This window comes from Emys orbicularis, chromosome 6, assembly GCF_028017835.1.
Source record: "Emys orbicularis isolate rEmyOrb1 chromosome 6, rEmyOrb1.hap1, whole genome shotgun sequence".
Classification (NCBI taxonomy): Eukaryota; Metazoa; Chordata; order Testudines; family Emydidae; genus Emys; species Emys orbicularis.
The window spans coordinates 60,906,264-60,922,882 of NC_088688.1; the positions used below are offsets into that span (position 1 = coordinate 60,906,264).

The 16,619-nt window shown below is 36.7% G+C and overlaps 1 protein-coding gene across 2 annotated transcripts in view; it reads left to right on the forward strand.

Moving 5' to 3' along the window:
• RHOBTB3 (Rho related BTB domain containing 3) overlaps positions 1-16,619 on the forward strand; it is a 54,150-nt gene that overhangs the window by 23,021 nt on the left and 14,510 nt on the right. For both annotated transcript variants that reach the window (XM_065406242.1, XM_065406241.1), the window contains exons 5-6: positions 9,703-9,814; positions 11,363-11,728. In XM_065406242.1, the coding sequence (XP_065262314.1) occupies positions 9,703-9,814; positions 11,363-11,728 (478 nt within the window). The remainder of the gene's footprint in view (positions 1-9,702; positions 9,815-11,362; positions 11,729-16,619) is intronic.

Here is a 16,619-nt window from a genome sequence, read left to right on the forward strand (position 1 = left end):
AAAACACAGTTGTAATTGTTAAATAGTCAATATTCCTTACTTCAGATACAGAAATGATAAATGCATATAAATTGGATAATCACATTCAGTAAATCAGAACCTTTCCAATGATCTCTCACATGACCCATCTTGCATAAAACATATCTTAGTTATGCCATATTAATATCATAAACATATCTCTATGAAAAATATGGGGCGTAGCATCACAACGCATTCCTCCTCACATGGGATAGGCTGCTGCTGCTCTATGCCTTTCCCCTTCTGTTCAGAGTACTTCACAAGATCCAAGGGGACCAAGCCCGAGTCATCCTTATAGCTGCGACCTGGCCATGACAGATCTGGTATACGTAACTTATTTGCATGACAGTATGCCCGCCGAATACTCTGTGACCGACTCCATGTCTCCTTTCACAGGATGCGGGTCAAATCCTCCATCCCAATCCACAGCTACTCCATCTGAAGGCATGGTTCCAGGATTCAGAGATGACCTGTTCAGAGGCTGTTAAACAAGTACTCTTGAATAGCAGATGTGATACAACTTGATGCACTTACTTCCACAAATAGACTAGATTCCAATCTTGGTGCACCTCCAATCATGTCAAGGCAATGAGCACTCCATTACCACTCATCCTGGACTATATTTTACACCTTAAAAGATCCGGGTTATCCACCAGCTCCATTCATGTGAACTTGGCAGCCATCACGGTCTTTCACCCCTAGATAGACGGCCACTGTTATGTTCACTCACCCGCTCATGAAAAGATTCCTGAAAGGCCTCCAAAATCTTTATCTTCACATACGGGATCCCATCCCAGCTTGGGATCCTGGCCTTGTCCTACATTATCTTACTAGACCACCATTTGAACCAGTGGCAATGTGCTCTTATGTTCACTTATCCATGAAAACAGCATTTCTTGTTGCAATCACCTCTGCCTGTTGGGTTGGTGAAATTGGAGCACTCATGGCGTCTTTTCCCCCCTCCCCCCCTCCACACACATACTTTTTCATAAAGAAAAGATTGTTACATCCACATCCTAAATTTTTACATAAGGTACCATCCTCTTTCCATCTAAACCAACCTATCTACCTTCTCTGCTTCTTCCCAAAGCCGCACAGCAACCAGCATTAGGTGGCATTACACACCCTGGATGTCAGATGAGCATTAGCCTTCTACCTGGACAGAACTAAACCTTTCAGATGCTCGCCATGTTTATTCCTATCAATGGCTGAAAGATCAAAAAGCACAGCCATTTCTAAGCAATGCCTTTCCAAGCGAATCTCACAGTTTATAAACCTGTCCTACCAGCTGCATAATCAACTACCTCTTCCTGGCACTCAGGCACATTCCACCCGCTCTCTCTCCACCTCGTTTGCCTTGCTCAACAATGTCCTGATCGCTGACCTTTGCAAAGCGACCACATGGACATCCGTGGACACGTTTAGCTGTCATGACGCTATTACTCATGACACAACATCAGATACTCTACTAGGACACACTGTCCTATTGTCCGCATTAAATGCTGCTCTGAAACCCCAGCCTTGCAACTAGGCACTGCTCTATGGTCACCTACAGAGCAGCACCCATAGGGACATCACTCGAAGAAGAAGAGAAGGCTACTCACCGGGTGAAGTAACTGAGGTTCTCGAGATGCATGTCCCTATGAGTGCTCCGCTGTCTGCCCTTCTGCTTTGGAGCTGAAAGATGAGCTCTGCAGTAGAGAAGGAACTGGGTGGCGGTTGGATCGCACAGTGCTTATATATACCTGCTGCTCATGGCATGAGACGGGGAGGTGCGCATGTGTGGTCCAATGTGCACTGCCAAGATCTCCAATCCCAGACACGGGGCACTGCGGCACTTACAGTGGAGCACCCATAAGGTCACACATCTCAAAGAGCCTCAGTTACTGCACAGAGTGAGTAACCTTTTCTTATACTGATACAAAAACTGTGCATACAGCAGGCCTCAGATAATAATCAAGACAATCAATCCTTACTTGGATTATCATACTAGCTTTTTTTCTCTCCCACTTTGAGATGTAACGTAATAAGGTGTTTTGTTTTGTTTTTTTAGTGCCCGCTCCTACTCCCATTAAAATCAATGACAATATTTCTACTAATCTTGGTGGAAGTAGGATTGAGCCCTTAATGTTAGATAGTTAGGACTAAAATTTCAAAAACAAACATATTTTTTACAAATATGAAATGAGTGATTACATGCGTAATACAAATTAAACAGTGAAGTCTTGCTTGTGAGATTGCTTAAGTGCATGTTTTTTTAAATGTAGTCCATACTGATAACTTGTAAAGAATTTAAAAAATGCTGGGTTGCACCTTTTTTGCTTCTTTTTGGTGTATGGAGATCCGAAAGTTTTTTTTGTTTCTCCAAAAACGTTTATTTTCTGCTGTTTTTTATTAGTATTTTAAGAGTATCAGAAATGTTAAATGTGATCTTCCCTATCAATTATAAAGTCTTGGGGATCTCAGATGTTTATTCTGAGTTCTCACAACTTAGTTTAAAGGATTTTTTAAAACTTCTAACTAAGACAATCTTTCAATAGAAGTTAAACAGAGTTTTAAATGTGTTGACAAAAAATCACTTTCAATCTCATTTGCTAGTTTTCAGCCTTTGTGATATATTCTAATTAATTTTCCACTCATCATATAGCCTTCCAAACAGGGTAGATTTGATTTAAATCACTAGTCAGGAAGACTCAATCATGGATTTCTACATAAAAGTACATTGTTGTTGGTTATTATAACCTTAATACATCTATCTCTGAGTTGTGAAGAATATGTAGGTTTCTTTTTTAGAAGGTACACACTGTACCTTTTTAAAGTCATTTATTTTGAAAACTTTTCAGATTAGTTTTACAGCTATATCAGAAAATGAATGATTGGTTATTTCATTTACCAAAGGTAACTGAAGCAGATATGTATGAAGTCATTGGGAGGTGAACTATCTCCAATTCAACAGGTTAATCATTAATATTTGGAGGATTTTCTTGCCATGCTGTATTAGGAGAACATCACCAGACTGACATTTAAATTGTTTTAGTTAACTAAAACAACAACATTATGTATTCTGGATTTTTTTTTCTTCAACAGCAAACATATTTTAACAAAATTCAAAAATTCATACGCTTGTTTAGTTAAACATTCAAGTTTTTTAAAATCAGGTTTGTTTTGGTTAAAATTGTTTTTAACTAAAATAGTTAAATGAAATATTTTTTAAAAAACAAAAATTAAATCGACTGCGTCAGCCAGGTCAACATGAGAAACTTAAAATATTGGCTTCTGCAGCTAACTCAGTCGTCTTCACCTTCATTTTCCTGTTCGTTCATAATCTGGAAAAGAAAAACAAGCTTTCCCACTTTTTCAGGTCCCAAACGATTTCTCAATTTGGAATGAATTAGTCCAAAGGAAGAAAATATTCATTCTACGACGTCAGAAGAAGCTACTGCTGTTAAAAGTGAGATTATCACTTCAACAGTCTCTGAATCCAAGTGATTAAGTGACTTCCACCAGTTCACTGGTGTGACTTTCTTTAAAACATCATCAGCAAACATATATTTCTTGAATGGTTCACCCTTAGCTCTGAAGTTTATTATAGTTAGCATTATGGAGGGATGATTGCTGGATGTCCATGTCATAGCCAACTCTTCTTCAGCAGTTAAGGTTTGACCCTGGTACTGAGTATTGAGAATATTTGCAAGAAAATGAGCTGGAGATAGCGCTTGTCCGATTCGTTTTTTTTAATGCTTGTAATTTAACTCTGTCGTATATTTCTCTTTTTAAGATCTCACTCAGTTCCTTCCAGATTTCAACAGCGTCAGCAATAAAACAGCTATTTCCCTGCATTTTGTTCAAGGCTACAGAAATAGGCTTCAGGGTACTCAAAACGTGTTCAACATTTCTCTTAAGCCCAGTGTTGAGAACTTTGGCTGTGACAGTGCCATCTATTTTTTTCATGATTTTCTTCACAAACTGGCATCAGATTAGGCCAGTTCTTGATATGGTGCTCAAAACAGTCCACTACTGAGTTCCATCGCATGTGTTGTGGGAGGGTTAGCTTGGTTCCTCCCACTTTTTTCAGAGCCGCTGCTGCAAAGTGGTTGTTATGGAAGTATTTTGCAATTTCAACAATATTAGCCTTTATTTCTGGAAGACTGAAGTCTTTGGCTAGGAGGTGCATGAAATGAGCACTGCAACCGTATGTTATTGGCTTGGGACTCTCTTCTAAATTTCTTCTCATCTTGGATACATTTGCAGTATTGTCTGTGACCAAGCTGCGTACTAGACATTTGAATTTTTTTTCACAATTTGTTATAGCTTTTACTGCTGCTACTTGTAAGTATTCTGTTGTGTGTTCGTTTCCTGACGTATCAATTGTTTCTGTAAGGAAGACATTCCCTTCTTCTGCTGTCACACAAGCACATGCAACAGGATAATTGTGGACATTTCTCCATCCGTCAAGACTCAGGTTATCAATTTCACCCTCTAGACCTTTTGCACACTACTCAATTTCTCTTTCATACACTTTATCCAGCAATTTGCCTGCGACATCTGCTCTGTTGGGTGGACTGTATCCTGGTCTTAATGACTGAACCATGTTAATGAAGTGTGGGTTTTCAATCATATGGAAAGGAGAGTTTGTTGCATAAACAAACCAGGTAATTTTTTCATCAATTACCTCTTTGTAATCTGCTGGTTCTTATCACAAACTTATCTATGGTTGTTTCTGGATGATGGAGATTTTTTTTTTTCTTTTTGCTACAGGTGATATACTGTGGCTATGTGACATACATGATGTGACTGAAACACTATCATTGGCAGATAACTCTGAAACTATAGAAAATGATGGTGATCTTGAAGGTGGCTAGTCTTCAGAATCCTATATGTTGAGGATGGATTCTCCTAAACAAAATAAGTCAATGCAGTTATTTAATTATTATTACCATATTGCTCATTTAGTATTACTCATTGCATTCACTGACACTCAGTACTACTTTAGAGGGGAAATTGTAAAAGGAAGATCTGCCTATTTCAGCTATTAATTTTTTTATCACAACTGCATCTAAAATGATAGTACCATAGAGTAACAACTATATTTTTTGCTCAAACATGAGAATTCAAGAATAGTCCAGAAGGAAGACAGGCAGTCCTTAAGAAAGAAGTATGAAATAAAAAAGTTTACCAACCTGAAGATCCTGCATGTTCAGACCTATTCCTTTCATCATCTTCAACGCAGCTTCCTCCGGAGAAGGAACACTTCTCATGATGTTGTTTCATTTGGGCAACCAGGCCTTGCATTTCTTTGTTGCACTGTTTGCATTTTGCACGCGTTCCTGTCTTACCCACAGGTAGAGGAACTTCATTAAAATATTCCCAAATTGGGTCTCTTTTACGGCCTGCTGCCATTATAGCATTTCCCTTCTAGTGAGAGAATGGTATGGTAGATCTCAAATCAATGAAGGCTACACTCAGAAAGACCTCAAGACTTCTGGAATATGTTTTCAAACAGTTTCACTTTTGTTTCTACGGCCTGTCCCTTCCTTCTCACATTTATCTCCAGACTTCTTCTCCTTGTCCAGATCTATTCCGCACCCAACAATCTTCTATTCATTGAACTTTTTGAAACTTTGCACTTTTAGAGAGAGGTAAGGGATTGACTCTGTGTACACAAATTTGCAGAGAGACAATAGGGTTGAGGTCTGTTATTTCTCACCTCTATATATTATTTATTTATTTTAAAACATTTTTGTTGTTAACAAGCATGTTATCTCTGAAGACACAAATCCACAATTTGAGAACTGCAAAACTAAGCATCTCTGATGGTATCTTCTAGTCTGAGCACTGAGTCTCATTCAGTAGATAGCAAGATTAACCTAAATAATCTATACAGAAGCCCCTGAAACACCGTAAGATTGGGTCCCTAATCCATGAACTATTGGAACTCATTTACAAAACTTTTCTTAAACATTACATGAATATATTGTCTCATACTATAGAATTAGAATTTATAATCCCTATTCCATGATGAGATACATTATAGCTCAAAGTTATCTTAATTAAAACTATCTTTAGACTTTTTTTCCTCAAAAACCATTTTTTTTAAAATCATTGATTTTTATTCACCCTGCTTCCAAAGTAGATAGGACCTGCATGTCTAATGTAAAAAAAGTGAAACACTTTTTGACAAACATCTTTTAGACAATCCTAAAGAACCAAAAAATTATACAAGTCAGTTATTTCCCTCGTTGCAAGTCATCTTTAGTGACTCCACTTTTTACGGTGAACTGAAAGTTCTTTCCCCATCTTTTAAGGTGAAAAACTCATGCATATAGGGAGTGCAGTGCCTTAGACAGTGAAAATTTGTTAAATATGTAATCTCATCAGTAGCCCTGTTTCATAGAAGCAACTTTTACTGTGCATGGTAGTGTGGTTATTTTTAAGAAGGAAACTATTTAACTTCACCTCATTTTTCTGATTAACCTAGATCTTATTGTGCGAGACAAAAAATAATTTTTCATCTATGTAATGTTTGAAAATGGAATTATACTGTTAACACTGAGAGTGTTAACTTTATAAGCATTTTATAACCGTTTCTCCTTGAGTCAGAAACTGACCTTTTTCACTCACTGCATGACTGAGCATGTAATGTAATACAGATTAAATGCCCTGAAATAAAACTAAATAGGACTTTCTTCGGGAACCTGCAAGAATATCATGTTGCTATTTTGTTTCCAAAATGCATGAAGTTTCAAAAGTATAATATCTTAAGTCAATGGGAAAGGGGAAGTAAATGAAAAGCTAAAGTATTAAAAACCTACTGAAATCACAACTATGGTCATTTTTTCGCAATATAGAGGTGTTCAAATTCAAAAGCAAATTTAAGAATTCAAAACATGTATAGTGCTCTAAAGTGGACCCCCCCCACCCCAAGTGGATATACGGTTGGTGCAATGATTAGGGAGACAATATACAAAAACTGGAAATCTGAAACTATTTTTAAATGCAAAAGCAAAATGCTCCTGTATGATTAAATCACGTTGTGCAGTTTCCCAACAGATAACCACATCACTATACTTGATAAGAGTTGTTGTTTTTACAAAAAATGTAGTAATATTATATTGCTGCGTCAGTGGTCCTAGTGCAGAACTGTTTGGAATTCTCCAAGCTGTACATTTAAACCTCAGCAGGCAGCACACATCAGTTCCGACTGAAGATTTACAACACCCCCTGTTGCCTGTATTTTTTTTTTTTTTTTCTTCACTGCTGATGTTGGGGGAATTCCTCTGACAACTGTTGCTATTGTAGCAGTAGCTGACTTTAGTCTTTCATATTATTTTTTACATGAATTTACCTCTACCTCCATCACACTAACATGTAATTCTGAACATTATGAAGAGATCCAACCTCAGCATCGCATGGACCTTAAATTTACTTTTATAGCCTCATTTGAGTTTTCTTATTGACACTGGGTTTATACTGCATTTGTTATTGTTGCTATGTACTGTTCTACATTCAGAAAAGGTTAGAGAAGTAGTCCAGTGGCTTAAAACATTGCCCTGGATGTAGTCATAAGTATAACCAATGTCCATTACAGATGCACCTGACTATTGCTTGAGATGTCTCTTAGTGAGTCATAGCTTGTTGATTAAGGAATCTATGCTCAGATTCCACTGCAAGCTGCTAGGTCTCAGGGTGAGCAACACAAACTTCTCTTGATCTCATAAAGGCTTCTGCTAAGTAGCTGAGAAGGCCTCAAAGCACAAGTCCACAAGTACTTCAGTACTTGTAACCCAGATGAGTCTTTGTTTTGGTACCAAAATAGGCTTCAGGGCAGCTCCTCTGGCATTTTTACAAGTGGCCAGCTGCTCCCTCCAGGTTAGTCAGTGGGCACACCAGAGCTTTGGTACGCTTACAGCATTGGTTATACTCCATTCCAAATTTAAATTTGAAGTACCACCTCCCGAGATGGAAGTCTACCTCTGTGAGAGACCGTATATCTCCACTGATAATACCTTATCTGTCTTTCTTTGCGGAGATCTCTTTCTGGTTACTTTAGCTTCAACAGCATTGGTGGTGTTGGGACAGACCTATGGCTTTGAGCTACAGTTAAGCTCATATAGCCTGAAGAACACATTTCATCACATAGCTTTAGCTTTGTCAGTGACACATGCACCACATTTCATTGCTGGCTGAAACACTGATCTAGAGCCAGCTTTGAACTTTCAGAGCCGTTAGTGTGCCGGGTTAATGATGCCAATACCTACATTTCTCTTTTCAGTGCTCTTGATTTACTTTGAAATACTTCAGTATTTACGCCAATGCCATTGTTACATTGTTTATCCCAATGGTGTCAACGTTTTTGGTGTCAATGTCTTTCACACTATTAGGGTTTACTTAGAAAATGTAGCTTATGTTGTATTTCCATCTATGTTCATGTTTTTCTAGTTCTTCAATTTGGAGTACTTCCTCCAAGTGCTTAAAACATCTAGAAAAAGTCTCCATGTCTTTCTGATATTTAAGACCCAAAGAAGGATGTTTATTTTTCCTCCCTCAGTGCTTTCCTTTGTATTGTATTATAGGGGTAATTCAGAAGTGATGGAATTGCTCCCTTTCACTTTAAGGCTGTCTGTGGTATCTACTGATTGAGAGAACTTGCATCCCAAACTTGACTCTGTTGGCATAGAACTATCATTTGATTGCCAACTGCATTATTCCGATTTCTAAACTGTACCACAATTAGGGTGAAGTTAGTATTTCTGAGACTTAATGAGGGCCTGGTTTCACTTATTTTCTCACAATTTGCATCTCATTTGCATGACCTCTAGTCTACCTTTATCTGTGTCATTGGTTCCAACATGGGAGGAAACCTTTTTCTTATTCCAAGCCTCTGACCAAAGCTTGTCCAGTCATGAAATGATATCTCCCTACTACCTGTGGGGCAACAAACCATATAAGATTTAGTAATAGTATAACTGCCTTACCCATCTCATTTGTAAGTAATTACCCTTCACTACTGCCACCTTTCCTTCTGTTCTATGATCCCTTAGTTCTGTATTTACACTTTATCATCTTCACATTGTCTTAAGACTTTTGGAAAACGGATAACTTTACTATATATACCATTCCTATTATGTTGATTACATTTTTATCTTCTGCTTTTAGAAAACTAAGCTCTTATTTAAATACATTCTTTATATTTTGACTTTATTTGTATAATAAAGCAGCTCATAAAAGTTTGATGTTATATAGTGTTCCTGGATAGTTCTTAGTAATAAAGCCCTTACACTGTTTACCATTATTTCTGGGACTTGCATCAGATTACCCATGTTTACCTATCAATCCCTGCTCTTCCTTCCTCCAGATCCTATATCAGTACCTGTTATGGTTGATTTATTGAATTATTTTCTGGTTGTACAGCTGTGGTTTCTGCTTTGATTGCCCCAGAGAACAAATGACTAACCTTTGAATTGATAGTCTTTTTAATTAAGTTAATCCAAACAACAGTTCATCACAATTCACTTTACTTGATTTCTTATGTAAAATTTTAGTACTCAGTCAACATTGCACAGCTACTCACATTGGCATCAGTGTCAGTTCTGTATACAAACTGGGAAAAGTGAGAATGTTTTTGTTTAACTTATTCTTAAATAACTTTATTTGTAGTTTTTAAAAATGCATCTCATGTTTTAGTTGGAGTATTTTATGATCCAAAGCTTGAATCAGAAGTCCTCTGAAAAAATGAAGAAAAGAAAAAAAAGCCACAAGTGCCATGGAGTTAAACCGCCTCAGCTTGAACAGCCAGGTGCTTATAATAGTAATTAGTTTTTTTCCGTGTAGTACTGATCAGATTGATTATTTAAAAACATGTTTAATAAATTATCCATTACTAGCAACTATTGTGATGTGTGATTTTTATCTCAGAATGGATTACTTAATTATTTAGGGAAGTACTTCGTGAATCTTGAGGATTTTATAAAACTATATATATAAGTGATGGGTGATCATTTAAAATTTGTAGTATGTTTTATAAAAAAAATCAGGAGTTGTGCTCATTGAAGTGAACTCAGAATATGGAATGTTTAGTGAAATTATGGATGAAGTCTGAGTTTATACAAGCTGCACGTGAAGAGATAAGAGAGAATAGTAGTAACACAAGAAAGTAAAGGGAGATGTTAGAAAGAAGGCGTGAAAGGCTAAAAGGTAGTTTCTTTTTTTAATATAGGTTTCAGCAGTTTAACATCATATTAGTTTTTATAGTTCTTTTGATTAAAATTTGGTAACTTAATTACAAATTTAAATGCATAAGAATGGCCACCCTGGGTCAGACCAGTGGTATAATAACTTGAAGGTGCTTCATGTTAACTCCGCATAATATAACTTGTTCTAGTAAATGCTAAATATTGAACCTAGCCCAGAATCTGGGGCCCAGTCCTGTCCCTAGTTCAAGTCAATGGCAGTGTTCCTATAAATGTAAATGAAAAGAGGACCAGACCACACTGGTTACCTTGTAAAAATGAAGTTACCTTAAATTACGATGATAAACATATTAGAAATTATCACCCATTGCAAAATATATACTCTTATAAAACTTCTCATAATTATATAGCCATTCCTAAATCATTACACTCTCAGTTCTGAGATTAAAATCAGAGTAGTACTTGTAACCAATCTGAGCTCCATCTGTGAAGTCAGAGGGGCTGCATGGGGTTTAAGGGAAGAAAGGATTTAGCCTAGAACGTTTAATGGAGTTGTTCTTTAAATAATTTTGCACTGAAACATTTTTTACTGACAATTAACTCATGCTATGAGTCTTTCAGGTTCTGTCTCTAACCTCTCTCTGATTTCTGCAAAGTGTAAGGTGTTGAGACTGCATTTATCTGGTGGGCATGCAAAAGAATTAAATTGTTAAAGTTCTGAGTTAGGAAAGATTGTTTTACCTTACCCGTATTATGGGTAAAGTATACACTTATGTATAGGGTTTTTTTATGAAGTCCCTTTTTATGTAAAAACCATGTGATGACATGAGAGACTAGACGTATATAATTAGAAATTTTAAATTTTTCTTTGGAAGATCTATAAAATGGTGGAAACCTTTTTACAAAACAGTTCTAATGTTAATTATTCTAACATCACTTAAGGTGAATGAAAGACTGGATTTGTTCTAATGGTGAAGGTGATGTATAGTTTTTAAGAGCAAATTTTTATTGAAGATAATTAAGAAAATACCCTTTTATGTCCTCCATTTAATCCAGTTTCTGAGAATAAAGATGCTTTTGTTTGCATAGCAACTAATAGGAGTTTAGAGTTACAAAACCGTTCATTCATTATTTTTAATATCTCACTTTTATAGAAAAAATGCCAATCTTAAAAGGTGAAGCCTCGCATTATAACTCCGATTTACATAACTTGCTGATCTGCTGCCAGTGTGTGGATGTGATATTTTACTCAGAAGATTTAAAGGAAGTAGTAGAAGCACACAAGATTGTTTTGTGCTCTGTAAGCCATGTCTTCATGTTACTTTTCAATGTGAAGAGTCCAGCTGATATTCAGGATTCCTCTATCATAAGGACTGCACAGACTCTCTTTGCAGTGAACAGTGAGGCTATGTTTCCAGTTTCTAACCGAGGTTCACCATGCGGCCCACCGGTTAGAGTCATTGTTAAAGACTCTTTCTTCTGTTTTTGTTTGTCAGACATTCTGCACTTCATTTATTCAGGTATCCTGTCAGAATGGTTCCAGCTGTTTACTATCTTTTTACAGAGCAAACATATTGCTTTGGAGTATATATTACCCTACCAAAATATATTCCTCTATTAGGATTAAATCAGTTTGATTAAAATAGTCCATCTCTATAGGCCATTATTTGGAACAGCTTCTACGTGGAAATGGAGCTTAACCTTACAATTTATTGCTTTTAGCACTATATATTCAATTCCAAAGTCATTGAATCTAGTAAACCAGAAGCTTCTAAAGTGGGAAAAAAATTTCCTCCAAAATTCTATAAAGCTAATACATTTTCCATAAGTAACAGGTAAAGATGAATGTAACGCCAAACATCGCCTTGCCAAAAACAGCTGTTCAGTGAGATAATTTCAGAACAAAATAAAACTGTTAAAAAATGGTTAAAAACATTGTGTACAATAGTGTATTAAAGAGAATGGGGAGCAACATTATCTGGTTTGTGAGAGCAGAAACTTGGGAGTCATGTGATCTGTGTTCTGTTTTCATTTCTGCCATTGTTTCATTATGTAACCTTGGGCAAGTCACTTAACCTCCATTTCCCAATCTATTAAAATGGTGCTAATGATATTTTTCTGTCACTGTAAAACATTTTGTGAGACTCAGTTGAAAGACACAATAAGTGTGAAGTATTATTAAAGAACACTAAATCATCTAGCAACTCTTTTTTGTTTGAATAGCCTATTACTTTGTACTGATATGACTTCTAATTGTATTACATATGACATCCCCACTAATGAAAACTATAAGAGATTTGTGGGAGAAAGTAGTAGTTCTCTAAATAATGCATCATTACATTCACTGTAATTAGAAATGTGTAACTATATAGTTAGAGATGTTATATGTAAGGGAGCTGAGTTTATCTCCAGAATGATGGTTGTCAAAAGTATTTAAAGGACTGTTCCCTTGGAATGGCAGTTCGTAGTCTTTGGAAAGGGCCAGGAATGTTTTACTTGGAGGAATTAAAGACTGATTCCAAGCTTATGCCTTCAGTAAACCAGTACGGAGCATTATCAAACTTCTTTGTAAAAATAATTTGGATGTAAATTTTTATCTGGTTGGCTGAAAGAGCTTTCAGCCAATGTACCATATTAGGTGTAAGCTGAATTTTTATTTTTGACCAAAGTCTCATGCCAACCTTTGGAGGAGTGGTCATCTTATATGAGGTTTACATTAGAGGAAATAGAGAGTTGAGCCTCCCTCCCCCAGTAATGACACTGCACCTCTGAGGAGCTCTGCATGCTTCTTGATTCTCATGGCTTATCTCTCGCTGCAGTGGGGTTGGATTTCCCTGGCAGGACTTAGTGCTGCTACTTGGCAGTTCACTACTGCCTTATATACTTGTGTATATTCCCACTATTTATATGCTGGTCAATAATCTGAAACAAAATTTAAAGTAGAAATTAGGAGATGATCATCCTATGTGATTTTCTGTAGTAATTATCTCCCACTGAACACACATTAGGTCTATAAAGCAACTTCACCAACTAGATCACTATGCTACATGCAGACTTATCAAATAATATTCATATAGGAAATGTTTAACTATTAATATTCTTTTAATGACTTTCTAAAGTTCTTAATTTTCATCTCTGTCTCCTTATCTTTTTCTTTGCCTCACTCCATTTCCTTTCCTCTTCCGAACTTCAGAGGAGGAGGATGATACTGGAACTAATCCACTGAGTATAATGCTAGCAGCTTAACTAGGGCTTCAGAAGGAAAACCTCTGCTGGTCCCATGTATTTTAGCTGAGTGGCTGGAGCAGTCCTTACTAGGAGGAGCAGCACTTGAGTGAACTGCTTCTCTGTAGATCTTTGCTCCTGTCTTTCTGTTCAACTAGTGGTGGCAGCTTCTCTGAAAAGGCTCATCTCTTCAGCATCTCTGGACTGATGGGTGGGTTATTTTTTTGAAGCAGGCAGAGGATTGAGGAAATACAGATGAAGGAACGGGGGCGGTTGTAAAGGTAGGGAGAAGTAGGGCAAGAAGAAGGAAAGGAAAAGAGATGGAGGGTAAGGAGAAAAGTGAATATAGGTAGGTAGTTTACAAAATTGCAAAAAGAAATGTATTTAAAATCTATGCCAAATGTTCTTAATACACTGTTTTGGAACCTTTTTCTCTGTGTTTTTTGTTTTGTTTTTTTTAAATCAGTCTACATAGAATGAATAAGTAATTTTCCTTAATTTAAAAATATACCGGTACTAGTAAATCTTATTTGTTTTAATAAATATTATATTTAAATGGTTAAACTTCTTATAAATCATTTTATAAGCTTAGTAACATGCTCAAGGGCGTGTGCTTTACCCAGTATACAAACACTGAAGATGTGGGCGTATTGGCTGAATGCACACCTTGTTGTGTGCTATTGCTTCCTCATTACGTAATGTTGTTCTGCATTAGATGCAGAGGACAAAACACTATATTGGGGAAGAAGATTCCTCACAGTTTGTCTCTCAAGCCCTTGATAATGCTGTAAATTCAGCCTCTTTTAAGTGTGACTGACTTGGAAATGGGGGGGACTTTCAAAGACACAAAGGAATTGAACAGCCAACTCCCCTTTAGTACTTACCAAAGTGAAGAATTTATAATGTTGGTTTAAATACCATGGGCATGCACTGTGTGAGCCTCTGTCAACAATACCTCATTTGTGACTAATAATAATATCCCTTTTATTCTAGCCCTAGGCTTTTCTTGATCAGTCTGCCAATCCTTTCATACTGTGTGGTGTTTTTCTAATGTGCACCAATAGTGACTGATTAGTTTAATTTCTGTCATAAATCAGGGTTCAAATTTAGATCTTCAGAGAAGAAAGACTAGTGCAGTAATCCTTTGTGCTTTGGCTTGCAAATACAGTTTACTGGCCGATGCTGGTGTTCTGTCTTAATTTTATCTTCATGTATATTAGCCAGAACACACAAGCAATTTATACTTTTATGGATCAAATTCTTCCCTAAGTTATAGCTTGTGATCTCATTGAGATCGCAAATGGTGTAAGTCAGCGCAGAATTTGGCACATATCAAACTTGGGTCTTCCCATTTAGAGGATTTTTAAGGAAAATATTGAGTCAGGAAGAATAGAAGTCTAGTTTTTGAGATACAGTGTAGATGCTTTCTGCCCCACTATCAATGGATTCTGTTCATAAAGTTGAAATAGCCTTTCCCTCTCTCCCGTCACTGCTGGTGTAAGTGGCATGACTGGCGGACGGGGGTGAGATCAGGGTATTTTATACTGCATCAATCCCTAGCTGCTGTTTCAACCCCTTGGGTTGGACTACAGTGGATGAATGTTAAAGCACATTGAGGTCTGCTCTAACTTATGCCTGGGGACTGGCCTGCATAATGTGGGCCCCAGCATCACAAGGATGTGAATATGAGCCTTATGCCACCTTTTCATCTCCCTTACCCCTTCAGACTTCGTACCTTTCATCTATAGTTGAGTCCCCCAACCCGAATGGTCATTTAAACAAAGCATTGATGTTTGAAGTTTATTCAGACAAAATATTAAAGCATGTTTACCTTGTTTCTTCAAATGATACCATAAGATTTGCTATTTACTTATAATTAAGTATACATTATTGCAAAATAGATATTTACTGTGCAGTTAGGGCTGGATCCTACCCCCGTTAAGGGCAGTTGTGAATAGAATAAAGGTCTCCGAAAGAAGGGAGAGGTTTTTTTTTAAATGCTAGAATATTCTGAAAGACTTTCTCCTTACTAACCTTATAACCATTTGGTAATGTTCAGATGGAAGTCCTATAGATAACTTTTAAAAAGTTTGTTTTTCACAATTACTACCAAAAATTTTAGTAATTGCAGTTTAGTCTTTTTTGAAAATATACATACTCCCTCAATTGGATAATTGTCTTTAAAAATCATGTACATGTAATTCAGATACACTTTCTGGGGATAGTGTGTCTTAAGAATGAGCACCTTGAAATTTTCAAAGGTGTATAATAATGTGTGTGTGTCCATCCTCTGACTGACTTGGTCATAGGGGCATCATGTTTCCATAGGCACTTTTTATTCTGGCAGCACCTTCTCAACGACTTGACAAATGGGGAACTGAGGCACAGAGGCCAAGTGACTTGCCCAAGGTCACACGGGAATTACATAGTGGAGCATGGAATTGAACCCAGATCTCCTATGTCCTAGGCCAGCACTCCAACCGTTGGTCCATCCTTCCTCTCTTAATGATAAAAAGTACAAAAAAATGAAGAAAACATGAATCTTCACAGAATTTGCCACTTTAAAAGTCTTCATAGTCATAGATGCTTGGGGCTCTTTATAATTAGTATAAAAACCATACATCAAATTATCAGGTAATGCTATTCTGTTCATCTGGTTACCAAATACCCTGAATACAATTGCTCAGTAAATACCTTTTGTTTAGTGTACCCTTGTGTGTATTTGGGTTCAGATTTTAGTAAAATAAGTTTTTTTGCCTGTGGAAGTAATGCCCATACACGAGAAAACCACAGCATCTAAGGCCTTTAGCAACACAATTCCTTTTTTGGTATCCTGTCAGCCAGTCTTCCACTATAGAATGGTTTATTTCTTTGGAGACAGCTAAAATTGTCAGTCATAAAGCAGATCAACCAGAAAGGCTTTCTTTGCTCCTTTAGAATCTTGAAAGGTTTCTTTCCTGTAGCAGGGATGATCAGCACTGGGAACACCTATCTTTTTGGAAGTTAGTGTTTTCTGTTTACACCTATTTTTCTTAGTAACAGTAAAGATTTCAATTAGTTTTAAGTTTTTCTCCTGTATATTCATTTATGCATTTTTCATTCTTTAGTTTATTCATAAATAGGCTTATTTCTTCCAGACCCATGAAAGAAGCAGAACAGAGTAATACTGTTCTTTCTAGTTCCATA